Below are 12587 nucleotides of genomic sequence, written 5' to 3' on the forward strand. Positions count from 1 at the left end.
TGTGTAACCATGGAAGCTGTAGTTTGGTCAGTTGCCAAAGAAAACTAAAACACCAAGGATTCCTTAGCATTGAGCTATAGCAGTTAAAGTGCTGTAAAACTGCATTAACTCTAGAGTGTAAATGCATCCTGAGGTTGTTTCTTATTTTACCTCAGATAGGACATCTGCATGAGCAAATCTTCCCCATGTGGCTTGATCATGTTTCATTCAGATCTAGTCATAATATAATAAATTTTAGCATAGCAGAAGTGGCTGCCTGTTATCTACAAAGCCATTTTCAAAGTTTTGTTACTGATGTTTTCATCCTAAGCAGCTCAGTACGTTGCAATTTGTTTTCCTATATGCATTATTTCAGAGTGGAGACTTTTGTCAGTATGTAATATTTTCTGGTATGAAAATTGCTAATAGTTTAAACTGGAAGGTTTCAGAAATACTTGAGTTAAAACTATAGAGAGGTGTGTCACTTTTGGAGTTTCCTGTGCAGACCAGAAAAGGAGGTCTGAGCTGTGTAATGTAATCTATGCAGCTTGCTGAGATGTGGACGGACATGATCAGAAATTCAAATGTATATTTTTGTAAATCAAAGATAATGTGTCGCTTTTGGTGTAAGCTGAATTAAAGGGCTGTTTCATAACTAAAAGAATACAGCTAATGAGATGTTATATTGATATTTAACTGTTTATTATGTTATTATTTTAATTGTTTTTAACTGTTTTTATGTTAACCGCTTTGAGTCGCCCAAGGGCTGAGAAAAGCGGTATATAAATGATGTAAATAAATAAATAAATAATAAGTAATGTCATTGATATAAACCTCAGAAATATTATTATAGCCAGTATAAGTATTCTTGTTGTATTCTTGTTGTATTCTTGTTGTATGCCATCAAAATGTTTCCAATTTATGGCAACTGTAAGGCAAATCTATTTATTCAAAGGAGATTTACTTCTGCCTTCTTAAACACAGAAAGAGTATCACCAGAGGGGTCCGTGGTTGAGTTGGGACACCTCTGAGGGTGAGAAAGTGTGACTTGCCCATGGCCAAGCAGCAATTCAAACCTTAGTCATCAGCAGGGTCCAACGTCAAACTGTTAAGTATTACAAAATTATTTTTGAAAAACCATATATTTTCATGTGGATACTGCTGATGCACATCTTTTTTTCCCAACAGAAACATATGAAGGGTTTGACTCCAGAGTGATTGAGGTAAGTCTTATTTAGAAGATAATAATTTTAAGGAAATGTAAGAGGCGCTGTTCAGTTTTGCTTTCTTGCTCTCTCTCTCTCTCTCTCTCTCTCTCTCTCATAATAATTCTGTAAGTAATGGGCATTCAATAGACCAGAGGAATCTTATGTTCTAGTTATATTGCAATTGTACTATAAAGTGTGTTATTATTTTCACTCTTCCCTGCTGTGCTGCCAACAGTGGACTCAAAGGAAAGCTGCAGTTGGTTTTGTAAAGCAAAATCATTGGAAATAATTGAAAAAATGTGAACATTTCCTTTTTATGGTAGGGGTTCTTCTATTCCATTATCCAAAGGAATGATGTCAGTCCTTATAACCACTTCAAAGAGAAGGGTTTTTTTTTTTCTAAATGCGTTTCCTGTTTTGTCTGTCTTTCAGTCCACTCACAAAGCCATGCTTTTGAATAAAACAACTTTATCTTGCCATTCTCAAAGAAATCAATAAGTGAATTCTTTTTTCCACATACAACATTCCAATCCATCCCCCTTTGCCTTTGTTTTGTGATAGACAGATAGATGGAAACACCACTCCTTCAGCCAAAACATTAAGTAATCTTTGCGTCTTCCATATGACCTTATTTGTTTGCAATTTTGTTGCCTCTCTGATCCTTCTTTTCTCTTTCTTAATCTCCTTATGTGTGACTGGCACTCATTTTGCATCCTTCTCTGTCATCCTTCTCATTATGTCAGTTTTTATTTCTAGACTAATGCCTTGAAAAATGGTGAAACTGACCTTGTCCTGTCAGCTTCCAGACATTGCTGGGGATGATGGAGCTGGGAACAACTAGTTTCTCACTCATGCGGAATGGTTCAGACATTCCTTGCTAATGTCTTGTATGTCCTTAGAAGCGCCTAATGACACTTTTTGAGAGATGCTGATTTAATATTTATTCTTAGAATATTCATACGGCTAAATACAAACTCAAGGTGAGGCCTTGAGTTTGTCCCTTTGTTGAATTCCAAAGTAAAATTTAATGGGTTGTTGTGTGTTTTCCGGGCTGTATGGCCATATTTCAGAATCATTCTTTCCTGATGTTGCATCTATGGCAGGCATCCTCAGAGGTTGTGAGGTCTGAGGATGCTTGCCATAGATGCAGGCGAAACATCAGGAGAGAATGCTTCTGGGACATGGCCATACAGCCTGGAAAACACACAACAACCCAGTGATTCTGGCCATGAAAGCCTTCGACAATATATATAATTTAGTGGGTCATTTAATATCTTTGAAGTGACTGGACTGACCTTGAAGGAGCTGGGGGTGGTGACGGCCGACAGGGAGCTCTGGCGTGGACTGGTCCATGAGGTCACGAAGAGTCGGAGACGACTGAACGAATGAGCAACAATATCTTTGCTCAGACACAAATTCAACGTCATTTCTAAGTTTACAGGCAGTAATGTTCTTCTTCCAATCCTTGTTCTTTTATGATATGCCCATTTGCAGAATCGCTAACTATACAGCTAAAAATGTAATGTTTGATATGTTTCTGTTTCCAAATGATCGGTCCTTAATATCACTTTCATACACTAAGTTTCAGATTTTTTAAAAATCTTTCCATCCTTGTTCTTTTTTAAGTGGTTGCTTTGAAATGCATGTTTTTCTTTTTGTTTCTCTCTCCGACTGGGGCAATTTAAAATTACATGCTGTACACAATTAACTATGAATTGCAGTCAGCAAATTACTGACTCCAATGTTAGAGCATTTCCATTCGAATGTCGGGTCGGTTTTATTGTTTGTGGGAGAAAATAGATATGCTCACTGACAGTGCTTAGCAACAACTGAATCACCATTGCATATGGGCTAAAATTTGAATTTTAAAACAGCATTCACTGTTTTCCAGTTGTATTTTAACTATCGCTGGGGAAAGCAATATTCTCGGCCTTTTGGCTAAGATCAAGTGTAATATTCTGGAATATCAGTGAATTCCAATATTGGGTATAAAAGAGGGCTTAACATTTCAATGGTATTTCTGTTCTCCAATCCCAATTGCAGAAGATCCACTGAATCAGTGGGAACGTTTTAAACTACCCATCATGTAATTGGCTCATTCTGTCTACTGCAGTGGGACTAGCAATTGGATTTAAATGTAAATGTTTTATCATAAGCCATGTTACAGCAAGCAGGTGACAGCTGATGAGCTGAATCTGAATGACCTGTGATGCCACAACATTCTCTTCTTCTGCCTCCTTTATTGCTCAGAACATTTGTCTCACAGTTAGATGTGATACTAAATCGAAAAGGGTTTGCGCTCCTGCTAGATTTTCTCTGTCATCACCCTTCCCTCTTGACTGCTGGCAAGAACTGGTGGATGCTATAATCCACAAATACCTTCCATCCCTGAGATCAGGGATGGAAGCAGCCACAGGGCAAATAATCTTGTTCCTAAGTACTTCTCCCTTCATCCCAAGCTGTTTTCCTGAGAGAGAAAGACATGTATAGAGAGATTAGGTTAGCCCCCACCTTACAAGCCCTTTGAGCTAGTTTAAAAACATGGCTCTTTAGAACAAGCTTTTGACCTTGTGTAATCCAGGGTCAGATTGAGGATTCAGCGACTGCTTACTTTGGCACTTTGATTTGTTAATTGCAGATAGCCAGTCTTATTTGTGGGTTCTACTGCAATTTAGGAGTTTTACATTTTTTCATATTGGTTTATGTGTGTAATTATTTTTTTAGACTTCTGTTGCTGTTTTATATGCTATGTATTGTCTGTTTTATATGCAGGACTTTGAAGTGAGTTTGTGAGCCGCCCCGAGTCCCTTCGGGGAGATGGTAGCAGGGTCTAAATAATTATTATTATTATTATTATTATTATTTGTAAGGGTGAAAAGGGGAGAAATCTTCATTTTCTCACTTACCCTCTGAAGAATGAGAAAACAATGGCTGCAATTGATCTTAAGAAAGTACGTGGTCTCCAGGTTGAATATGTCTTATCCAAAATTGCAAACTCTGAAAGAATCTCCTCCCAAATCGTCCACTTAATGGCAGAGATTGTAATGCTTGTGCTTTTCTGACGGTTTGGTGTATATGAACTTTGTTTCATGCACAACATTATTTTAAAATATTGTGTGTAAAATTTCCTTTAGGCTATGTATATAAAACCTATGTGAAGCATGGATGATTTTTATGTTTAAATTTGGATTTTGTCCTTCAAGATAGCTCATTATGTATGTATATGCAAGTACAAGCATTCCAAAATCTTTTAAAAATCCATTTCATTTCAGATCAGGAATGCTCAGCCTACAATAGTTGGTTAGTTTAAAACTGAGGAAAACCTGGATTCAAATCCCCAATTGGTGGTGAAGCATACTAAATGCCCTTCCAGACAGGCACTGTATCCCAGAATCTAATCCCAGGTTTTCTGCTTTAACCTGGATTATATGAGTCCCCAGTGCCAGATAATCTGGGATAAACAGAAAACCTGGGATCAGATCTTGAGATACAGGGCATGCCTATATCTACACTGCTATATGAAATCTGATTATCTGCTTTGAACGGGATTATATGGCAGCATAGACTCATATAATCCAGTTCAAAGCAGATAATCTGGATTTTATAGAGCAGAGTAGAAGGGGCCTAAGAGTCAATGTATTTCATCCTAATCCAACTTTTACAGGGCTATTGTGAGGATATTGAGGAAGAGAGCCTTCTGCTTCTTAGAGGAAAGGCATAATATAAATATAGCAACTAAATAAACATACACAAAGGTAAGCTTTGAGCATATTTGAAACCATCTGAGTGATATTTCAGAAAGTCACATTTTCGACACCATCTGAGTGATCTTTGAGAAAGTCAGATTTTCGACACCATCTGAGTGATCTTAGAGGAAGTGTGGGAATTGCCAAGAGCTGAGGACCTTTAGAGAGTGTGTGTAGAATTGGTCTCACCTGGCATTAAACGTCCCGATTTGGAATCAAATGAATGAACATGTTCCCTCCAGCCAGTAAGTGAGAGCAGAGGTGTAACAAATCTGTTTTTGCAGTGAAGAGTAGAAAGCCAGGCAGAAAGCATACGTAAGAACTGTTACTTCATGTTTCAGGCAAGGAAGAAAGTGGATGGCCATCTGTCAGGGGTGATTTGAATGCAATATTCCTGCTTCTTGGCAGAGGGTTGGACTGGATGGCCCATGAGGTCTCTTCCAATTCTGATTCTATGATTCTATGTTTCCTCCCAATTTTTCCTTCAAAGGGTTTAGAATTGTAGAGGTTCACAACAAAGTTCTGTAATGACCAGGCTCTTAAGGACAAATTGCTGAGCTTATTTTATTGCAAATCAGCTTTCATAGCATCACTGTGCTGTGGACAATGAGGCCCTCTTTTTTGTTTGTACGTGCTTATTTGTAGAGAATTAGATTGCATGTTCATGATTGGATTTTCTTCTCATTTTGAAAAAAAAATATGCACCAGAGAAGTTTTGGACAGTAGTGCTTCATCTTTTAGGTTCCTGAATATTTCACTTCAAGTAATAAGAAAGGCTAATAGGGAAAGTAACAGATCTGCTAATATATAATGTGAGTGAGCTGTTGCTTCCACTGCCAATTTCGTTAGTAGACATTTGAAGTAACTGGCATCTCTGGTTAGCAGCCCAGAACGGAGCTAGGTGTGAATGTTTCAATTGGCCACCTTATTAGCATTTGATTAGCATTTAGGGGTAGCTTATTACTGCCCGGGAAAGTCCAAGTTGGTTCATCAGGTGCTCTGCTACAGCTGACTTTCCTGGTTGAAGGAAAGTGCCTTTCATGCAGTGCCTTTCATGTTCCCTGATTTGTGTTTGGGCAATGCTGCATTTGGTGGTCCCTATGTAGACTTGTCCACAGCTACATGGTATACAGTAGACTCCTGTAGAAGTGAGAGGATCCCTCTTGTCCTTTGCTGAATGTAGCATTTGTTGGATTTTCTTACTGGGTCTGTAGATAATTTGTATGTTGTGTTTCCTCATCTTCCCTATGCAGTCAGTGGTTCCCTTGATGTATGGCAAGAACACTTTTCCTCTGGGTGGAGCTTTGTCTTTACTCTCATGGCTTGTTCTCAGTCTTGCAGCTCTTCTGATGTCTGAGGTGGAGTATCCATTGGCCTGTAAAGCCCAGTTTAGGTAGTTCAGTTCGTCTTGGAGGTGGGGTTCATAGATTCTTTTTGCATGGTCTACCAGTTCTTTGATGCTTCTTTTTTGACTTGGGTGATGGTTGGAGTTTTTATGTATGTATCTAACTGTGCGTGTAGGTTTTCTGTAAACTGTGTGGGATCTGCTTTTTCCTTCAGTAATCCCAAGATCCACCTACTGAAAGTTCCTTTCAAAACCATATATTGAAATTGTGGAAATCTCTGTCACAGTTATTTATTTCCAGTACCAAAGGCAATGAACTGAGTTCACAGGTCTTCTTCGTGGAAATTCAGTCCTAGTTAGTCAATATTATGTCTATTTATTATTTGATTTATACCCTGCTTTTCTCCTATAGCTGTGAATCAAGATTAAAAAAATAAGTACTGCCAAAAGCACAGTAAATTATGGTGCTGCCAAAAGCTCAGTTAAACAAAAATGTAAGCAATATTGAGTTGAAAAACAGCTCAAAATTGATTTAAGAAAGCAAAGGATCTAAAAAAAGCCTCATTCTTGTCATTGATAATTGCCAAATGCTTGCGAGTTGCCAAATTGTAAAATACAATTTGGATGGGATGGTTGTTACTGTGTTTAAGGAATTGCAAAACAAAATCTTTTGCCCATTTACTGAAAATCATCAGGAAATTAGTAGGTTTTCCTGATCTGCTTTCAACCCACTCCTGCACCAGTTAGTCTTGGCAGTTATACAGGGCTGAATTTATAGTATAAACACATGCCCTAAATCTGAAGTGGGTAAATTTTCACCCACATGCCTCTGCAGCAGGTTGTACATCCTGATTTTCAGATAACAGTTGGCTAGAAACCGGTTCTGGAAGTCTGCTTCTGTTTGTCATTTCCTTGAATTTGGACTAATTTTCAGCCAGGAAATGAGTTTGAAGTGATTTCAGGGTTGTTTTCAGGACATCACATCTCCAGATGATGTTCCAGAATCTTGGGGTGGCAATACTTTTCCTCAGCTTCAAGTCCCCCATTCCTGCCCCAAATAAAAGCTGCAAGAAAAAAATGCATCAAAACAGAGAAAACACCTTTCTGCTAAGCCTCCATTAGTGGGGTTAATTTGCTTTTTAAAGAAAAACCTTTATGTAAGTAACTGGTTTTTTTGGAGGGAAGAGTTTGGTACTTACCTAGTTGTGAAGTGTACCTGTGAGAATATCACTCCGTCTTCACACATGGCACAAAATTGAGCTTTTAAGTTTGCAATTCAGTACCAAAAAGGATTATATGAAGCAGTAATAATGGTTACTACACCATGCCCTCCCACAATTTGGGAATGGGTGGCAATTTCGTTAGATTTAAATAAGCACAATTCTTTTCAGCAAAGAAAGAGGTATGTGATTGTCTATAAGTGTCTATGGTATTGAAAATTAAAACACCTTTTCAAGATCATATTGGTATCAAAAAGATATTTGCAAGCTACAACAAGTATTTTGGAATTCATTTACGTGAGATCTAGCAAAGTTTCTTGGGAAAAATTACATTCCTGGCGCCCTCCAAATTGGACTGCAATAGCCATCTTCCCCAGTCCTCATTGGCAATACTGGAAGATTGTGATGGCAAATGTAGTAGAACACATCTGGGTGGTATTGGATGTGATTAGCCCTCTGTGTTTTCCTTTCATCAACTTGTTTTCCTTTCTATTAGCAAGGAAAAGAATAGTATAAGAATACATTCATATTGGCCTACGTTAATCAGCATTTCCCTGACAATTACATTATAGGAGAAACCCCTTTGTGAACAAAAATGCCAGTGCAACATTTTATAAACAATGACTTTTAATACTATCATTCTGTAAACACTGATTAGCTTGTCTTGCTGATGCAAGAAGATACTCATTTCTTCTTGTTAGGGCGGCCGTATATATTTATTTTTAATAGCTCTACGAACTTGGATCTAATTTTATACCAGTAGACTTTTCTTTGTGTGTAGGAGGTTTATGGCCAAGAGTACTTGGCCTGCCCTTGAGTCCCTAAAATATGTTTTTTGACCCTCTCCGCCTGTATCGTAAAACTGTGCTGAGTAGCTGTGTACAAAATTGCGGAGCGAGCAATTTAAACACCAGCCAAATGAGAGAGCCAGACTTAATGAATAGTGAGTAAACCAATGTAGAATGAAAGCTTTTAACAAGCCTCAGGGGATTTTGTTCAAGGACAGATGAAAGGAGTTTCCTAAAAAAGTAGGATCTGCCTGTGCTATGGAAGGACTATCCCCTTGCCAGTGGCAGACTTGAAGCTGACATTCCTTGGCACCCAGGTTTCCTCAGCTGTTCCATCAGACATGGAGGAAACATGCCATTTCTATTGTTTTTGGCTTAGTTTTGAGATTGTAGGTTATTCTCTTTAATGAAAGTTCCTTTCTAATAAACATCTTATATGTTTGAATTTTTTTTCTTGGATTTCACCATACTGTGATGGTTTACTGTTAGTGACATTCTGAGGACATAGTTATATGTTGTTGTTGTTGTTGTTGTTGTTGTCGTGTGTCTTTAGGTCATTTCCGACTTATGGCAACCTTAAGGTGAACTTGTCACAGGGTTTTCATGACAAGATTTGTTCAGAGGGGGTTGCAATTCCTTCCCTTAAAAAATTATTTCATGATTATTTCATGACTTTTTTAAAAAATCTTATTTTTAAGGGGTAGAAGGAATAATGCAATATAAAACTGTACCATGCAATGATAAAACAAATTATCCAGATAAAATACAAAAAATACAATAGAATATAAATCAAGCTAGCAAATACATGGAATCAAATTTACAAGATTGTGATTATTATTATTTTGTATTTTTAGCAGTTTTACCATATTATCCACAAAATAAACTCCTCAAAATAAATAAAGATGGGAGCTACCTCCCCCTGGACCCAATCACTTCATATTGTCAATGCTGTTGCCTTCCTTTGAGGCTGAGTGTGACTTGGTCACAGACTGTGTTTTTCATGGCCAAGTGGGGATTTGAATCCTGGACTCCAAAGTTATAGTCTAACCCTCAGACCTCTATGCCTCACTGACTCTCAGTTACACAGTAAAGAATGGGCTCAAAAATGGCAAGGTGCACTCTTATCTTCTTAACATGTAGTATTATTTAAATTTATTATTTAAATTTCCTTTAGCCATACCCCGAAATATGTCCTGATATGTCCAGTCCTGATATGGCACATGTTGAAAATGATTTTCTGTATATCCCTGGTTTTGAGAGTTTCAGGGATTTGAGCCGGACAAAACTTATAACATAAAATAGCATGTAGCCTGCGGTTTTTTCCCGATGTACAACTTGCCCTGTCAAATAGAAATGGAATAATTTCTGTCTCTTTCTTTTGGGTTGACAGGCTAGCAGTTGCAACATGATTTAAGTGTCAGTATTAATATGTTTTATTTTCCCTCTTTTTTGTTGTTGTAGCTCTTGCCAAAGGACAGCAATCCAAGAAGAAAATAGTTTGTTCTTGTCATTTTTCCTTCTGATAACAAATTGTTGGGCAGTATTGCCTATAACTCCTTCCATATAACCATCTTTAACCCTTTCAAACCTAGTTACATAAAGAACTGAAATTTTCATCATGTATGAAAGCCCAACTGCTTTGCAAGACATGAAAATCCCTGATCTACAATAGTTTAAAATACACACACCCCTACCATGACTAATACCCATCAAAACCCATCAAAACTAGTATAACAAGTAGCAACTAACCCAGAGTCCCAGTGCTTTTCCACAGAATTAGATCACATCCAAGGGGTTTCTTCCTCCAGGAGAAACTTACTCCATTGCAAGGGGAATTTTGGATGCAGTTGCTTATTTAGTGACCAAGGAGTTCATCTCATTTGACCCCTAATTTTGTAGGCATTAAATGCTGGAGAAGCCAACAGAGCAAGGACCTGTATGTGCAGAACAACCTCAAGTGGTGTGCACATCGCAGAGAAAGAATGCACAATACATGCCTCTAAATTCAGCTAAAGATCAAAGTAGATATGATCTTAGGAACCCTTTGCTCATGAATGTTGGAGTAAGCATGCAGCTGGAGTAAGAGGGAGTTGTCAGCCATCCTTTTTTTTATATAACTGTTTACTAGATCACTATAGATGAGTGAATGGATTGTCAGCAGGAGGATGAAGTACTAATTCTAGCATTTATCTGCCCACTACATGTGAATGAGCACATTTTACTTCTTGTCTGCCCAGGGTGGAAAATGCACACTGTTCAGGATGGACAGCAGAAATATAGCATTTTGTAGAGAAAGCAAGAGAGAAAACCTTGATGGCACTGGTGCATTTTCATATTAGATATGCAGACAGTACAAGCTCCATCATCCATACTATGAAGTGTTCTTGTTAAGCTCGTGATAGAAGGAAGTAACTTTCCTAACAGAAATGTAATCCGGTTGGTTTCCCCCTTAAAAAATATTTTTTCGTGTCAGGAGCAACTTGAAAAACTACAAGTCGCTTCTGGTATGAGAGAATTGGCCATCTGCAAGGACATTGCCCAGGGGACGCCTGGCTGTTTTACCATCCTGTGGGAAGCTTCTGTCATGTCCCTGCATGGGAAGCTGGAGCTGACAGGCGGATGCTCACCCTGCTCCCCAGATTCAAATCGCCAACCTTTCAGTCAGCAGTCCTGCCAGCACAAGGGTTTAACCCTGTGGATTTCAACCTTCCCAATGCCGTGATCCTTTAAAACAGTTTTTCATGTTGTGGTGACCTCCAACCATAAAATTATTTTCATTACTACTTCATAACTGTAATTTTGCTACTGTTATGAATCGTAATGTAAAAATCTGAAATGCAGGATGTATTTTCATTCACTGGACCAAATTTGGCACAAATAGATAATACGGCCAAATTTGAACACTGGCGGGGTTTGGGGGATTGATTTTGTTATGTGGGAGTTGTTGTGACTGGGATTTATAGTTCACCTACAATCAAAGAGCATTCTGAACTCCACCAGTGATGGAATTTAACCAAACTTGGCACACAGAACTCCCATGACCAACAGAAAATACTGGAAGGGTTTGATGGTCATTGACTTTGAGTTTTGGAGTTATAGTTCACCTACATCCAGAGAGCACTGTGGACTCAAAAATTGATGGATCTGGACCAAACTTGGCACAAACACTCGATATGTTCAAATGTGAACACTGGTGGAGTTTGGTTGACATTTGGGAGTTGTAATTGCTGGGATTTATAGTTCACTTTGAATCAGAGAGCATTCTGAACCCCACCAATGATAGAATTGGGTCAAACTTCCCACACAGAACCCCCATGACCAACAGAAAATACTGTGTTTTCTGATGGTCTTTGGCAACCCCTCTGACACCCCCTCACAACCCCCCCCCCCAGGAGTTCTGACCCCCAGGTTGAGAAATGCTGGCTTAACCCATTGCAACACCGGGGGGCTCCTCCCCCTTAAATAACAACTGCATTTCTCAGGATTGCATCCTCATTATGTGGACATTTGTTTTGCTCTAACATTTCAAGCAATTTCCTTTCTGCTCTCCTCTTAAGGTGAAGTCTTTGGCTAATTTACCAAGCACTAAGTCTTGTTTGAATTGGTGGCATTGAATTTTAAAATAGAGGCCAAATAAACATCACTCCATATTTACAGAATTTGCAAATTCTGTATTACTTTGCAAGGCAATTATGCATTTGAGTTGCTTTCTTCTTTTCCCACATGGGAGAGGGAGAGAAAATGACTGCCAGGACTCACTAGGTGAAAAGGAAATGCATTGTTTGATGTCAGGACTCTTGAAGTAGCAGCAGTCCACGGCTGCCTGTGCACATTATCAGGCTTGAAAGGCCTTTACAAAGTTTTAAAGGGAGTTGTGATAGCTCTGATTGTGATGGGTGACTGGGCACATTTCCCTTCAAAGCCGCACAGAAACAGCTGACAAGGGTACTTCTGGCTTTTGTTTTTTCTTGCATCTCCTCTTCTTGGCTGACCTGCTTCCATGTGCTGCTGTTGCCACCTTCTGGAAGAAGGAAATCTTTATCCCTTATAAATCTAATCATTTTGGCATTCAAAGGGTGGATAGCTTAGCTTGGTTAGATTGTTGTTGTTGCCTGCCACATATTGACTGGTTAAACCATGATTAAGAGATCAAGAACAGGCCATGGAATTGTGTGCTCCTGGTCCTTCTGTAACATGAATTCCCTTATCTGCCTTAATTGAGCTCACAATTGACCAGATTTTTTCTTTAGTAGGGTTTACTTCAACCTGACTGAAATTAACCACAATTAACATTGATTTTG

General features: G+C 38.6%; 1 protein-coding gene across 1 annotated transcript in view; it reads left to right on the forward strand.

The window, feature by feature from the left end:
* MRPS5 (mitochondrial ribosomal protein S5) overlaps positions 1–12587 on the forward strand; it is a 56129-nt gene that overhangs the window by 20305 nt on the left and 23237 nt on the right. Inside the window, exon 5 of the mRNA XM_060754488.2 lies at positions 1168–1202. Within this exon, the coding sequence (XP_060610471.2) occupies positions 1168–1202 (35 nt within the window). The remainder of the gene's footprint in view (positions 1–1167; positions 1203–12587) is intronic.

The sequence above is a fragment of the Anolis sagrei genome, chromosome 1, assembly GCF_037176765.1.
Source record: "Anolis sagrei isolate rAnoSag1 chromosome 1, rAnoSag1.mat, whole genome shotgun sequence".
Taxonomy (NCBI): domain Eukaryota; kingdom Metazoa; phylum Chordata; class Lepidosauria; order Squamata; family Dactyloidae; genus Anolis; species Anolis sagrei.